Source organism: Canis lupus, chromosome 17 (genome assembly GCF_011100685.1).
Source record: "Canis lupus familiaris isolate Mischka breed German Shepherd chromosome 17, alternate assembly UU_Cfam_GSD_1.0, whole genome shotgun sequence".
NCBI classification, from domain to species: Eukaryota; Metazoa; Chordata; class Mammalia; order Carnivora; family Canidae; genus Canis; species Canis lupus.
Window position 1 is genome coordinate 58,341,170 of NC_049238.1, and position 16,372 is coordinate 58,357,541.

General features: G+C 36.9%; 1 protein-coding gene across 2 annotated transcripts in view; it reads right to left on the reverse strand.

Moving 5' to 3' along the window:
- FMO5 (flavin containing dimethylaniline monoxygenase 5) overlaps positions 1-16,372 on the reverse strand; it is a 39,665-nt gene that overhangs the window by 8,388 nt on the left and 14,905 nt on the right. For both annotated transcript variants that reach the window (XM_038561965.1, XM_038561966.1), the window contains exons 3-6: positions 8,242-8,430; positions 5,583-5,745; positions 4,667-4,809; positions 1,290-1,489 (exon numbers count right to left, since the gene is read on the reverse strand). In XM_038561965.1, coding sequence (XP_038417893.1) covers positions 1,290-1,489; positions 4,667-4,809; positions 5,583-5,745; positions 8,242-8,430 — 695 coding nt within the window. The remainder of the gene's footprint in view (positions 1-1,289; positions 1,490-4,666; positions 4,810-5,582; positions 5,746-8,241; positions 8,431-16,372) is intronic.

Below are 16,372 nucleotides of genomic sequence, written 5' to 3' on the forward strand. Positions count from 1 at the left end.
TCCAAGCTTAGAGCTTTTCTATAAAACAATTGGCTCAATTCTTCTTAAAAAAGTGTATGTCAAAAAATGGTGTCTTTCAGAAGAAGAGAGATTAAAGAGACATGACCATTAAATGCCATGGGGTAATACCTGAAAGGATTCCAGATTTAAAAATAAAAGAGCTGTACATGATACTTTTGGGACAATTTAGGAAATTTGAATACGTGAATTATTAGATAATAGTATTTTATCAATGCTGAATTTCCTGTGTGGTCACTATGTTATGTTTATGTGGGGGAATGCCCTACTTCTTAGGCAATATATGTTGAAGAATGTAGGGTAAAGTGTCTAAGTAACTGTGACTTACTCTCAAATGGTTCAGGAAAAAATATGTATGTATGCATCTGTGGATCGATGGATGCTGAATATACAGGGATTTATCTATCTTCAGAGAGAGGGAGAAAGAGAAAACAAACATAGCAAACTATTGATAGGTGAATCTAAGTAAAAGGTATATAGGCACTCTGTACTTACTGTTTTGTAGTAAGTAAATCTAAACATTTAAAAAAAAAGTTGGGAAAAAGCATTTAAAATCAGCCTCTAGAAATACTTTCACAGTCTACCTCCTTGACTATGTGAGGACTGCCACTTCATACCCCCATAGCACTCCATGTATTTATCATATTCTATTGCCTGTCTTCTCCTTAGAGTATTTAAGGTAAGATCCATTTCTCGAGTCTGACATTTATTTCTTGTGTGACAAATTAATTTTTCTGTCAGTTTTTATATCTGCAAAATGAAGATTAAAAAATAGTACTAACCTTAGAGTTGTTGTGAGGACTAAAGAGTTCATATATGTAACTCATTTACCCATGTGCTTATATTAAGTACTCAGAAAAGTAAGGTGTTATTATTTGTATTAGTATTACTATTAGGTCTTTAGTCTCTATTCTCATGCACAGAATGAGAATTATACTTGGCTCATAACAGGTGCTCACTGTTTGTTGGATGAATGAATGAATGAATGATACACAGCCATCATCTACCATTTTGTTGTTGTTACTGGGTATCATGTAAAAAGAGCTTGTATCTGAGACAATGATAAAATGAATGATGCCAAGGAGAATCATAGGTTGAAGATTACAGATCAGTAGATCTTGGACTTCTAATGGGGCAAGGTAGAAATCTGATCTCAGATCTGCGGATTTTCTTAATGTACGGATAGAAGTAGCTATACTGTTAGCCTGTGTGAACAGTCCTTATTCTTGTGCCTTGGCTATCACTGCCCTGCTACCATCGTGGCAACATACCTGTGTTTAGGCTTTAGACCAAACATTTCATGGTCGAACCTTTGGTTCATCTTTTTCTCCAAAAAATTGTTTATTAGTGATTGACCACAAATCTTCGAAAGAAAATAATTAAATCGAGAAGAGAGTAACACATCAAAAGGATATCCATAGTCTGCTACACGATTGAGGATCCAAGCCCCTCTCCTGGTGCTGAGGAAAACCTGGGGCATGGGAAAAAAATTATTTGCTTTTGCCATCCTCTGCTCATAATCCTTTAATAGCACCTCACTCCCTTCAAGATTAAGTTCAAACTCCGTCTTTTTAGTCCCTGCACAATCTTTTTTTAATTTCTTGCAATTTCCTTTTGAAACACTAAGTATACAATTAAATTAGCACATTCACTAACCAAGAATCTTTCTCTGAACCACCACTGCATTTGTTTAATGTCATTATGCCTCCTTGAAAAGTCACCTAATCTCTTAATTCTCCAAAGCCTTTTTAAGATCAGATCAAGTGTGCCTCCTCCCTAAGACACCACTGACTGTTTTACATGACAATTTTCTCTCCATCCTCTGAGCTTCTCTAGCATTTACCACTTGTCCAACTTATTTGTTTTTTTTTTTTTAACTTATTTGTTTTTTGTCCAACTTATTTAAAATCAAGAAGCAGTAGAGTGGAAAGCAACTGGACATCATTTAATCTAAAACCCTTACAGTCTTTTTTGCTTTTGACATTATTTGCATTACCTAAAAAAACCCACTATTTATCATTTATATTGCTATTAAACTTTTTACACTCTTATTTCTGTCCTGCAAATGTGCTTCCTCCAGGGTGGGAGGTACAGCATACATGTCTTTTAGTCTCCCCAACACATCATCATCATTACTTCCATTGATTGAGAATTGTGGCCTGCAAGTCACTATGCCAGGTCCTTTATCTATATTCTTATTTAATCAATGTAACAACCTCTTAAAGTAGATATTATTATCCTCATTTAACAATGAGAGGCATGAAGACGATGAATAACTTGCCTGAGATCATACAGTTAGTATGTGGCAGAGTTGAATTTCCAACCCAGGTCTGACAACCCCAAAGCTTGTGCTTGAAGAAATGTTTCATTGATTATTTAATGGAAAAACTGCAGATCACTAGTAAAACAACAGGAAACCGATCAGTCTTTATGTGTCCTCTGCTGGCTAAAGTCCACGTTCAGAGCTGATAAAGTTTTGACATTCAACTACCTGGTGAAAGTGTCCCTTTCCATTCAAAACTCTCAGGATACAGTTTCCAGGATTGTAAGGTATAACACCTGCTTTATAGTCTTTTGCGTAAGCTCTCATATAAAAAAGTGATCAGTCTACAGAGGGATAATAATGTACTTCATTCATACATTCTCACTGAGGGTAACCGTATATACTTTGATGATTAAGCTGTTTTACATGTCACAGTTGAAAGAGCATGCATGGTCTCAGGAACACACAGCTTTGTGTGCAGTCTGTATAACTTCTGTTATATAAATATGTGAATAATATAAATGCTCAGAGTCTCAATTAAAAGATTCCCTATGTATAAAGTAGTGACAATAATACATCACAAGGCTGTTGTGAGAATTAAATAGTGTTTTTGCAAAGGGTGGAACATATAGTAAACATTCAATAAATGCTTAATGGCTATCATCATACTTCTCAATTCAGTTTTCCATCTGTACCTAATTTTAAGCAAACACTGTATTTACAAATCCAGATTTATAGGAAAAAAATGTAAGATTGTTTTGTATGTCTTCTAGAACTTTACAAAAGCATTATACCACAAAACTTATTATACCAAAACTTCCCTGATATGCTGAAACTTTTAGGTCCATTAAAATTTTTTTGATCTACAAACAACTTCTAATAAATACAATTTAATATATAAAGCAAAAAGTTAGAACCTGGTAATTGTGTTTCTTTGGCTTGCATTAGTGGTGTGCTGGTGTTGCCCCTGCCATGCAGACATGGTTGTGCTGTGTGTTGTCCCCAGGCTTTCTCAGACACAGCCACATATCTCCACCTACTCTGGATGCTTTGTTCTTTCTTTTTTTTAAGATTTTATTTATTTATTCATAGAGACACAGAGAGAGAGGCAGAGACACAGGCAGAGGGAGAAGCAGGCTCCATGCAGAGAGCCTGACGTGGGACTCGATCCAGGGTCTCCAGGATCACGCCCTGGGCTGTAGGCAGCACTAAACTGCTGCGCCACCCACCGGGTCTGCCCTGGATGCTTTGTTCTTTAGCAATCTAGAGTTCTCCCTGCATGGAAGGCTCAGCTTCCTTATAACTGACCATTCGATAAGCCAGTGATATTAATGTTAAAGATATTAAGGTGATATTAAAGCCAGTGACTCATGCTTTGGGTCACCATAAACATACCTTGCACACTCTTTTATCATAACACCCATACAAATTTTTACCCTTTTTTGTTTATATACCTATTTTCTGATAAAACTTGTTGAATTAATTTATGAAGTAATATATGAAATTACTTTTGTAGCGACAGATGGGGACAATACTGAGAAGAAGTGCTATTGAATGGAGTTTCTGGGTAAATCATTTAACAAAGTTGTGGCATTAAACTCCCATTTAAAAACATTTAAAACATATTTGCGAAGGAACACAGCTTAATTAAAGTTGCTGGAAAACGACCAGACACTTACCTATTGCCAATAAAGTTATTCAGTAAAGACATGAATAACAAGATATAACAATGACATGTCTTTTTCTGGGAATTTATAATGAAGACATTTTCTTCCCAGTTCAAAATCTATGATGCAAGAAAACAAAACAAAACAAAAAACCTCTAGGACATAGAAATTGCTTAAGTATGAATGTCATTCTGTTACCTAACTGTATGTAAAGGCTGGGGTGAACTCCTTGCACATGTGCATGCTACAGCATGGATGCTTTTCATACGTATATCCATGTTCTTTGGAAAGATTAGACTGTTTCCATTTTCAATTGGGGAGTGAAAAGGAAAATCCTATGAGTGCAAAGTCTTCCACTAAACCAGTGTGCTTTCCTTCACATAAGAGTGTGGCACTTCTGGTGGCCTAAACAGGAGCATTCTGAATGCTGCGTTCAACCAAGCAACTGCTTGGTCTTCAAAGTCAGAGGCATACTCAGAAGAGACAGCTGATTGGGATCCTTGGGATTATTTAGTGTGAGGTCAACTGAATGATGGGAATCTAACAGGGAACACTGGCTCCGTCATATCATCATCATAATGTTGCCAACTGAAGCAACAGAGCCAAGCCCTGTTTGCCATTAGCACTGATGGACTACGTGTGGAGGTATCCGTACTCTATGGTGGGTCCACATACAGCTTCCTTGGTGAAGCAAAGTAAATAATTAACTGATTCAAACCTGCTTGGCTGTGTGGCAAATTTCCACAGCCAGATCCCCTCCAGAATTCCCAATGCCAATTATAATGACTCTCTTTCCAGCAAAAATCTCTGGATTCTTATAGTCTCGGCTATGGAAGTACTGTCCTTTGAATTTCTCAATTCCTGAAAGAGAAGGGAAAATAATTATTGGACAAGGTTTGTCTGCTCTCATTTGTCAAACCATTCATTTTGCTGGCATTGTGTAGAGTTTAAGCACACATCTCCAGATAGTCTCCCTTTACTCAACTGCACACTTGCCTTTCTGAATACTTTTGCCTATTTTCTTTTCTCACAGTCTCAGAGCAGAACCTTGTGACTTTCTTATCATGAATAGCCTGCTTACCTCAGGATCTGTTTGTATTTTGGACTTGTAGACTCTCAAATCCACACTGCTGCAGAAAATATACTTTATCTTTTGTTTTTTCATCTTTAAATACCTACTCCCATTTCAATTGGAGTATATATGTTTTCATATACTCTAGAGTATACAGAGTGCTTTTTTTCAAAATGAAAATCTAGGTCAAAGACTATAATTAAATTCTTTATGTTTTCATTTCTTCCTTAGAAACTCAATCTTTGTTTCCTTGATTGCTGAAAAAGTCCTTATTCAACCTAATATGGATCAATTCCATGTTTTCTTTTGATCTTAGAAAAACTAAGGTTGTTTTGAAACCAAAGATAGAGCCCTCTAATTGTTCTCTGGTCTCCAAAATGAATGTTATTTCTATTTCCCAAATGGCAGTAATCAAAGTTATCCCAACATCTTTCAGAGGAACATGTAGAATTAGGATTAGCCTTATCTGTAGGTAGGAATCACTCAAGCCACAATCCTCCCATTCCTCAGAGATCAGGTCACAGGCATGGTTCAAGGGTCTCCTTCCTTGTAGGCTACTCACCAGGAAAGCTTTCCAAGGGTAAGTGAGCATTGGTGTGATGGCCAGTGCAAACCATGACTCCATCAAAAACATGTACCTCCTTTTTGCCTTCAGATTCTGTAACTACCTCCCATTGGCCTGACGTGGAGAAATCAGGCTGCTTCTTCACACTGCACACAGTGGTCTGAAAAGAAAAGTGATAGCTATAGGAGACTAACCACAGCCAATACAGTGGACATCTTCCTTGACATAACTCTCTTTGCAGAGTGTTACACAAGGCTGATATCACATAATAGAGCCCATGTAGGGATATTTGATTTTCATATTCCACACATAAGAACTTTTTGGTCTGGCTGTGGTCAGAGTGAGAAAACTCCCATGAAGTAGGTTAAATAAAATAGTTGGCAGGTTAACATTGCACTCTCCTCTGCTTTTACAAGTGTGCAAACTACTAGTTCTCTTAGACCATGCCCTAAGATGTCATGTGACACTTGAACAGAAAGAACTTGGACTTCTGTGCTTCTAAGACCTTCCATGCACTAAATGCCTATTCCTCTCCTGACCCCTGGACATCTTCTTACCTCAAGTTCTGTTTTCACTGTCTAGTCTTAAACTTGTGACTGAGTCATAGGACTCTTTCTCTTAGAGTATAGAAACATCCCAGTGGCTCATATTTTATGAAAATGAACCTCTCTTTGGCTCCCTTAATGCCCATTTTACAAGTAATTATAAAGAAAGAGGCTGCAAGATAGGATAGTCAGTGGTATAATTTTTAGGTTTTAAAAAATGCATTATTCTGTCCAGCCTAAGGAAACATTAGGAATATGTTCCTATGTAGTTCTAGGGTCTCTGGCTATAATGTCTTGGTGGACTCGGAGATACCACTTCTGTATACCCTAGTCATCCTGCAGTATTTACAGTTCTTCTCCATAATATTCTTGCTTTTACACAGGTTCATGTCTCTGTGTGGATCATCCTTTTATTCCTTCTTCATTTGGCAGATTCCTACTTACCTTTCAACATTTAGCTTATGTATTATCTCTTCTAAGAAAACTTCCCTTGGGCCTATTGTCTCATGCCCTGATGAGTTAAGCACCCTTCCTCTGAGCTAACAATATATAAATCACTGGGCATTTATTACCCTGTGACTCTTTACTTTTTTTGGTTAAATTTATGCAAAATTTTTTATTTTTATATCTCCTAACCATGCTATGAAGTTGGCTTTTTTTGTTTTTATATCTCCATTGACTAGTGTGGTAACAAACTTGTTAAATGTGTTTAAACAAGTAAAAGGAAGTCACTGAGCTATAAATTACTTACTGTGGAAGTTGTTACTGGATATTACCAATTTATTATCATTGTTAAATAGAAAAAACCATGATTTAGCAGAATGATCAGAAGGTAGAAGGTATGGTATATTTGAAAATTGCTAAGAAATCCTAATAGTTCTCATCACAAGGGGAAAAAAAGGGTAGAATATTTAGGCTTTTTTGCCAGCTGTCATAAATATCTGTTCTTCTATGGCCATGGTTAAAGATGATGGAAAATTATGGAAGACTTAACAACATAAAGAAAGCATTGGAGTGATCTAATATAATCATCTTGTTTTACAAACAAGAAAACAAGAGTCATCAAAGTTGAGGAATTTACTTGTCTGAAATCACAAGTTGATTAGTCGTAGAGCAAAGACTAGAACTCAAGTTTTTGTTCCCCAATTCAATGTTCTTCCCCCTACACAAGACTTAACTTCTTGGCTTCCTCAATAACTACCCAATAACTACCTCACTGGGTTATTATCACATAAAAATAATGCATTGGCAAGTACTTCAAAAAGCATAAAAGGGCTAAGCAGTAGCAGACAAGTTGTGGTGGATTCAGAAGTTTTAAGTTCCCATACCCCAAATGAATGAGAACATAAAATAGTGAAGGGGAATAAAGAGGAAAGGAGAAAAAAAATGAGTGGGAAATATCAGAGAGGGAGACAGAACATGAGAGGCTCCTAACTCTGGGAAACGAACAAGGGGTGGTGGAAAGGGAGGTGGGCGGGGGGTGCCTGTGACTGGGTGATGGGCACTGAGGGGGGCACTTGATGGGATGAGCACTGGGTGTTATGCTATATGTTGGCAAATTGAACTCCAATAAAAATAAAAAATAAAAAGTTCCCATACCTATCAATTACCCTCTCTAACTGGGAAAACACTTCCCCTCATTTATTTTATTGCAATCGAATAGTATAGTATAGTATAAAGTGAAGGAATGAAAATATTCTGGCGGTTGGCTTCTAGGATCTGTAGCTAAAATATAGAAAATGGATGCCTGGGTGGCTCAGCGGTTGGGCGCCTGCCTTCGGTTCAGGTCTGATCCCACGATGTGGGATCAAGTCCCACATCAGACTCCCTGCAAGGAGCCTGCTACTCCCTCTGCCTCTCTCTCTCAGTCTGTGTCTATCATGAATAAACAGATAAATCTTAAAAAAAAAAAAAGGAAAGAAAAGAAAATGGACCTTTCCATGAATATATTTCAGGCACACAGAAGATAAAAAAATGGAGTCTTTGTCTGGATAGGATAGATACATGGGCATATTAAATCACTCTTTACATGTAAGCCCCGATCAATGAAGCCATATTATTCATTTATTTGACAAACAACTTTGAACACACACACCCACAATATTCCCTACCTTCAATTGAATATACTTTAGAAGATCAAATTCTTTCGCATACATCCTAAAATATTCAAGGACCTGGGAGTTATGCATGAAGTTGGGATAATGATCTGGGATGGGATAGTCACTGAAGCACATCATCTCCTTAGATGTGTTGATGATCACTGATTTGTAAATACTGGCCCTTCCTTCTTCAGGATTTTCCTGCATTAAATAAGAAGCATACATAGCAACCTGAGAATTAACTTCACAGTTTATAAACAGTCAATAAACATTTGAAAAACTTTTCTGAAAGAAATACCAATTTAAAAAAGTTATACACACACACACACATCCCTCCACATCTCCCAATATTTGTGCCCTTGTGTAGTCTCTTCCCCCTTGAATCTGAGTTGTCTTTGTGACTTGGTTTTGACCAACAGCATGTAGTTGGAATGATACCAAATAGCTTTCAAGAGAGTCCTAAGTAGTCTTATGGCTTCTGCCCTCTGTCTCTTAGGTTGATCTGGTAGAAATCAGCAGCTATGTAAGAAGTCCAACCACCTTAAGCTACCATTCTGTAAGCCCAAGTCAGACAAATGAAGAGCATGTTTGAGATACAGAGATGTGCAGCCAGCCCCCAGAAATTCCATTTATCCCAGCTGAAGTTCTAAACATGTGAACAAAGAAACCATAGCAGATGTACAGTCTCAGTAGTCACTTAATTGCAATGACATAAGATTCCAAGTGAGAACTGCTCATCTGAATAATAGTCTTACAAATATTTTATATATTTCAACACCTCGTTGAGTTTCAAGGTTCATCATACACTGGTGAGACTGCTCTCCAGGAAACATTATACTAACTCCTATTCTCTCCAGCATACGTTGCCATGTCACCTCATTTTTACTCATTTAAAAGACTGTTAGTCGGTGTTAGAACAAACAGAAACTTATGAAATGGGAATGTATGCTGGAGAGTGTAGTTAGTACAATGTTTTCTGGAGAGCAATGTCGCAAGTATATGAAAACCCCTGAAATTTACTCAGCCTTTTTAAGAAAAATTCAGCATAGTAGACAAAGTTATGTTAAATGCTATTAAAGATTGCATTATTTATAGAAAAGAAATAAGCTAAATGCCTGTGATATTGTGACTTATAAGAAATATATGTTTGGTCATTCAGACAACCAAAATGTATCTTTCCTATGTATTTGGTCTTTGTATACATTTTGCATATTTTTGTGGACTTGCCCGTAGTTCCTGACTCTTAGCTCCCCAAACCCTTGGAGTTTCCTATGTGTTAAGAATGATAAAGATGTCTTTTGTTGTGTTAATGAGGTGACTTTAGGAAACTACTTAAGGATAGGGACTGATTGCCAAAGGAGCCAACCAAGGGGCACCTGAGTGGCTCAGTCAGTTAAGTATGCAACTCTTGATTTTTGGCTCAGGTCATAATCTCAGGGTTGTGAGATTGAGTCCCGCACTGGACTCCAGCTGAGTGGGGAGTCCACTTGAGATTCTTTCTCTCCCTCTCCTTCTGCCCCTCCTCACCATACATATGCTCTCTCTCCTCTCTCTCTCTCTCTCTCTCTCTCTCAAAAAAAAAAAAAAAAGGGGGAGCCAACCAAGTGATTAGAGGGCTGGAACTTTCAGTTACCCCACCCCGAACTTTGGGGAGGAGAGAGAGGCTGGAAGTTGAATAAACTGTCAAGGCCATGATTTAATAATGTCATCAACCATGCCTACATAATGAAGCCTTGATAAAAACTGGAAAACATGGAGTTCAAGGAACTTCCAGGTTGGTGAAGCTGAGGAGATATGAAGAAAGTAGGGCACTCCGAAAGAGCACAGAAGCTCTGTCCCCTGTCCCCATACTTTGTCCTATGTATGCATTTCTTCCATTTGGCTGCTGAGTTACATCCTTTTATAATAAACTGGTAATCTAGTGAGTAAATGGGTTTTTCTGAGTGCCGTGAGCCACTCTAGCAAATTAATCAAACCCAAGGAGGGTGCTGTGGGAACCTCTGATTTATAGCTGGTTAGTCAGAAGTACAAGTTACAACCTGAATTTGTGACTGGTAACTAAAGTCGGGTCTGGGGATAGGGGTTCAAGTGGGTGGCCCCTTCACAACTTTAAACTTTAAAAGTACATATTATTGTTTCTTCATTAGAAAAATCCCTATCTTTCATTCCAGAATCACATCAAATGGCACTTCTTTGGAGAAGACTTACCTGTTTTTCCCCACAGAGTCAGATGTCCCATTCGTGTTCAAGCTCTCAAAGGCAACTTAAACCTAACACTGTATTATGACTGTGAGGTACCCGACGATGGGATATATATCTTGTTCTTCTCTGTGTCTCTACCATCTGTATAGTAGCTGATAATATATTGGGTGTTCAATAAATGCTTTGAAATGAATTAATGACTAAACTATGGAAAATGAATTTGGAGATACAAAAACTATAATTTTCAAATCTATGTAGGAACACTGAAAAAGACATATAACTTCTCATAAAAAAGTAATAGTACAAAGTTAAATTCACATTCTCATCACCAAATATATAAAATATGTCTGCATGGGGCAATTGTATACTACCTATGTTCACCCATGTTTATATACTTATATGTTGTATAACCTCTATTCTGTCAGCTGGTTCTGCTTACATTTTTAAAATTTTAAGTCAATAGAACTTGAAAATAGGAAAAACAAGTTCATTTATTAAGGAGGTAGTATCTTTCTTTTGTTTTTGTTGAAATGTTGTTTATAGAACACCCGTTCATGATTTAAAATGAGGAGTCTTCTTGAGACCCTTTCTCTCCCTCTCCTTCTGCCCCTCCTCACCATACATATACTCTCCTTCTCTCTAGCAAACTTAGAGAAAAATTTCTTCAATTTGATTTTAAAAATCTACAAAATACCTACAGCTAAACATCATAACTTAATAGTGATAAAATGGACAATTTTTCCCTTAAAATTAGGAACAAGACAAAGATGTCCTCTCTTACCATTCCTGTTCAACATGTAGAAATCCTAGTTGGTATAATAAGACAAGAAAAGGAATAGTGGCTGTACCAGATTGCATTTCCACCAACAAAGCAAGAGGGTTCCCCTTTCTCCACATCTTCACCAATATCTATTATTTCTTGTGTTGTTGTTTTAGTCATTCTGATAGGTGTGAGGTGATATCTCATTGTAGTTTTGATTTGTATTTCCTTGATGATCAGTGATGTTGAGCATCTTTTCATGTGTCTGTAGGTCTTCTTTGGAAAAATGTCTATTTGTGTCTCCAGCCCACTTTTTAATTGGATTATTTGCTTTTGGGGTGTTGAGTTTAATAAGTTCTTTATAGGTTTTTGGATACTCCCCCTTTATCAGATATGTCATTTGCAAATATCTTCTCCCATTCTGTAGGCTGCTTTTTATTTTGTTGATTGTTTCCTTTGCTGAACAGAAGCTTTATTATTTTGATGAAGTTCTCATAGTTTATTTTTGCTTTTGTTTCCTTGCTTTAGGAGACACATCTAGAAAGAAGTTGCTATGGCCATTGTAAAAAATGTTGCTGCTTGTGTTCTCCTCTAGGATTTTTATGGTTTCATGTTTCATGTTTCACGTTTCTGAATTTATTTTTATGTCTAATGTAAGAAAGTGGTCCAGTTTCATTCTTTTGCATGTTGCTGTCCAATTTCCCCAACACCATTTGTTAAAGAGACTTTTTTTTTCCTTTGGATATCCTTTCCTACCTTGTCAAAGACTAATTGGCCGTATAGTTGTGGGTTTCTTTGTGGGTTTTCTATTCTGTTCTATTGATCTATATGTTTATTTTTGTGCCAGGACTATACTGTTTTGATTACTACAGCTTTGTAATATAACTTGAAGTCTGGAATTGTGATGTTTCCAACTTTGCTTTGCTTTTTCAAGGTTGCTTTGGCTATTTGGGGAAAATAGTATGGAGGTTCCTCAAAAAGTTAAAAATAGAACTACCCTATGACCCATCAATTGCACTACTAGGTTTTTACCCAAATACAAAAATACTAATTCAAAGAGATACATGCACCCCAATGTTTATAGCAGCATTGTCTACAATAGCCAAACTATGCAAGTGTCCATCAACTGATGAATGGATAAAGAAGATGTGGTATATATACATACAATGGAATATTAGAATATTACTCAGCCATAAAAAAGAACAAAATCTTGCCATTTGCAACAACATGGATAGAACTCTAGTTCTAAGCAAATAAATCAGTCAGAGAAAGACAAATACCATGTAATTTTATTTATACATGGAATTTAAGGAACAAAACAAATAAGCAAAGAAAAAAAAAAGAGAGACAGACTCTTAACTATAGAGAACAAACTAATGGTTTGGTAACTGATGGTTACCAAAAGGGGAGGTGGGTAGGAGAATAGGTGAAATAGGTATTGGGGATAGGAGTGCATTTGTTGTGATGAGCACTGTGTTTTATGGAAGTGTTGAATCACTATATTGTATACCTAAAATATTACACTGTATGTTAACTAACTGAAATTTAAATAAAAACAAGCTAACTAGTAAAGTGGCATTAAAGCCCTCCCCAAAAGGAAAGGAAATAAAAGTATACAGATTGGGATGAAGAAATAAAATTATTTTTAGTCACAGATGACACGTTTATGTAGAAAATCCCAAAGAATTTAAAACAACAACAACAACCTGGAACTAATAAGCAAGTATAGCAGGGTTGCAAGATACAAAGTTAACTTTAAGGTATAAAGTTAATTGCTTTCCTATATACCAGAAATGAACAATTAGATTTAAATTTTTTTAAACACCATTTACAATAATACCCCCAAAATGAAATATTTATGCATATAAATTTAATAAAATATGTATAGGATTTATATGCAGAAACTATAAAACACAGACGAAAAAAATCAAGGATCTAAATAAATAGAAAGAGATTCTGTGCTTATAGATAGAAGGAATCAACATTATTAAGATGTCAGTTCTTCCCAACATGTTTTTAGCTATTAGCAACTTGATTCTAAAGTTTATATGGAAAGACAAAAGGCCTAGAAAAGGCAGCTTTGACCTTAAGTATGTATTGCGCATAGTGACTTTCAAAAAGTACAGTATAGCAAGGGGGGAAAAAAGAAGAGTGACTTTACAGTGGTAAAACATGACAAAAACCGTCTCAAGCCAGGTCATCGAGGTTAATATCAATAGTGAAAAGTCATATTTATAGTACTACTGAGATGATGAGAATGGCACTGTATCTCTATGGTCTTCTGCCCCCAAATCCATAACCCCAGTCTAACCATGATAAAAACATCAGAAAAATCCCAACTGAGGGACATTCTATAAAATAATTAATAATCCTTAAAACTGTCAAGGTCATCAAAAACAAGGAAAGTCTGAGAAATTGTCATAGTCACAAGGAGACATGACAACTGAATGTAATGTGGTATCCTGGATGGGATCCTGATACAGGAAGGGCCATCAGAAAGAAACTGAGCAAACGTGAATAGAATATGGACCTCTAGCTAATAACTATTAGTATTGGTTCATTAATTATGACAAATGTATCATATTAATAAAAAAACGTTGAGAGGGAAAACTGGGTGTCATGTATTTCGGGATTCTGTACTATCTTCCTAATAATTCTGTAAGTCTAAAACTGTTCTGAAATTAAAAGTTTATTTAAACATATTTGCACATAACACATTTCTTAAAGAAATTAAAATGAATGAGGGGCAGGCTCATTTTGGAACTAAGATGTTTATGGGGGTAAGAGTAGATATGTTCCTACCTTCTGAAATTTATTTCATTCATTTATTCAACAGATATTTCTAAAGTCATTCTGTAATAAAAACACTATTTAATTTGTCCTTGCCTTCCAGAGGTTCAAAATTGAGTATAAGGAGTAGAACCACACTTTGTAGAGCAGGTCTGTTGGAGTCACGGAGCTAAATGAATCACAGATTTTAGCCCTGTAGCAAAACTCATATATTTATATTCTTTTTCACAGTACTGACACAGCAAAGTGTTTTCTTGTGTCAATAAAAACCATCAAGCTCTTCCAAATACTTGATTGGATCCCAGGTAGTGTTTACCATTGTGTCAACTCACTGCTTTTTATAAAAGAGAATAGGAGCAGAACAGTATTGGGTCAGAAAGTGGAAAAAGAAGCTGCTGCTCCTGGGTTTTAAATTTTCCTACAATCAATTAATAATTCTGCCCTGTACAAATGCACCTTGCTTGTATTTCCTGCCTGAGCACATGATTCACACATTTGAGCAGGAAATTCATACAAGAAAAGAGAACAGGGGCAGTGTTGCTCTTCTGTTCCTTTGACAGACTCAGAATTCCATGGGACAGAAGCTTTAGGACTGTTCTCAACCTTGTCTGCACATTAGAATAATCTAAAATAAACAGTAACATAATGCCTCATCCCCATCCTAGAGGCCCCATTTTAATTGCTCCTTGTCTAATATGCAGACAAAGTTGAGATCTGCTGGTAAGAGGTAGTGTGCAGGCCCCGGAAAGCTCAGGGCATCAGAGCTCATCCCATCAACCTCAAAGTCTTTTCTCCACACATTCTCAGCAAAACTGCAGAATGTTTGAGGACAGTGGCAGGAGTTTATCTATGTCAACAGCATCTAACAAAGTCCAAAGTCCAGTAAACTGGTACTGATTTTGCATGTTATCCTCATTTATCAACTGGGAGAGCTGGGTTTAAAAACTATAGGGCAAAAGTCTCTATATCAGCTGCACAGGGGACATTAGTAATAAAGAGCTTTACTGGTACCACAAGCCAATCACACCAGAATTTCTGGATGGACTAACATTATTATTTGTTAAAATTCCCCCAGGCGATCCTTTAAAGTATGGCCAGTGCTGAGAACCACTGCTCTCCACCCTCTTCTAAGTGGTTTTGCATTTATTTGTTTGTTTGTTTTTTTTAGAAGGGAGAGAGTTAATAAGAATTTTTAAAAACCTAGTCACCTGCTTAATTTATATTGCATTTTGTTTTCATTTTATCTTTTAAATTAACATGCCACATCTTATATTATCCTGTATCCACTTCATATATTTTCTTGTATATGCTCTGTTTTCCAAAGATTTTGTTTTTAAGTAAGCTCTACACCTGACGTGGAGTTCAAACTTACAACTATGAGATCAAGAGTCACACACTCCACTGACTGAGGCAGCCAGGTGCCCCCTAACATATACTCTTTAGAGCTTTTTTTTGTTTTTAAGACTTATTTATTTATTTATTTATTCATGAGATACACAGAGAGAGGGAGAGAGAGGCAGAGACACAGGCAGAGGGAGAAGCAGGCTCCACGCAGGGAGCCCGACATGGGACTCAATCCTGGGACTCCAGGATCACACCCTGGGCCAAAGGCAGGCGCTAAACCGCTGAGCCACCAAGGGATCCCCATCTTTAGAGCTTTACTACTGGGAAAGTAGTTCTCACATCAGCAGCATTGGTGTAACCTAGGGGTTTATCAGAAATTCAGAATCTTAGCAGCACTCCAGATTGAGGAATCAGGATGTATATTTTGGCAACATTACCAGTGATTCCTATGTATATTAAGGTCTGAGAAGCTCTGTTTTGGTATGCTTTAAGGATTTTAAAAATTCAGGTTGATTACAGAATTAAAAAAAATATTTTCCAGCATTAAATACTTATTAAATCCTCAGCATTCATAAAGGGTTTATCATGTTAAAGTTCTTTCACTCATAAAGTAATATTAAAGTATGAAAAGTCAAATGGTATGTTTCACATTAACACTACTTTCCACTGTCACTCTGATGTGTTCACGAGGAGACAAGAACTAACTGAAATCAATGTCTTGAGAACTTATAATTATTATTATTTATAAAGACCTCAAATAACAAACCAGGGGGTGGTAGAGCAGCAGATCTCAGAGGAAGTTCTTTTTATTTTTTAAGATTTTATTTATTTATTCATGAGAGACAGAGAGAGAGAGAGAGAGAGAGAGAGAGAGGCAGAGACAGGCAGAGGGAGAGGCAGCCTCCATGCAGGGAGCCCGATGGAGGACTCGATCCCAGGTCCCCAGGATCACGCCCTGGGCTGAAGGCGGCGCTAAACCGCTGAGCCACCCAGGCTGCCCCTCAGAGGAAATTCTTAAGGAACACAGCATCAGCACATAACATGTTT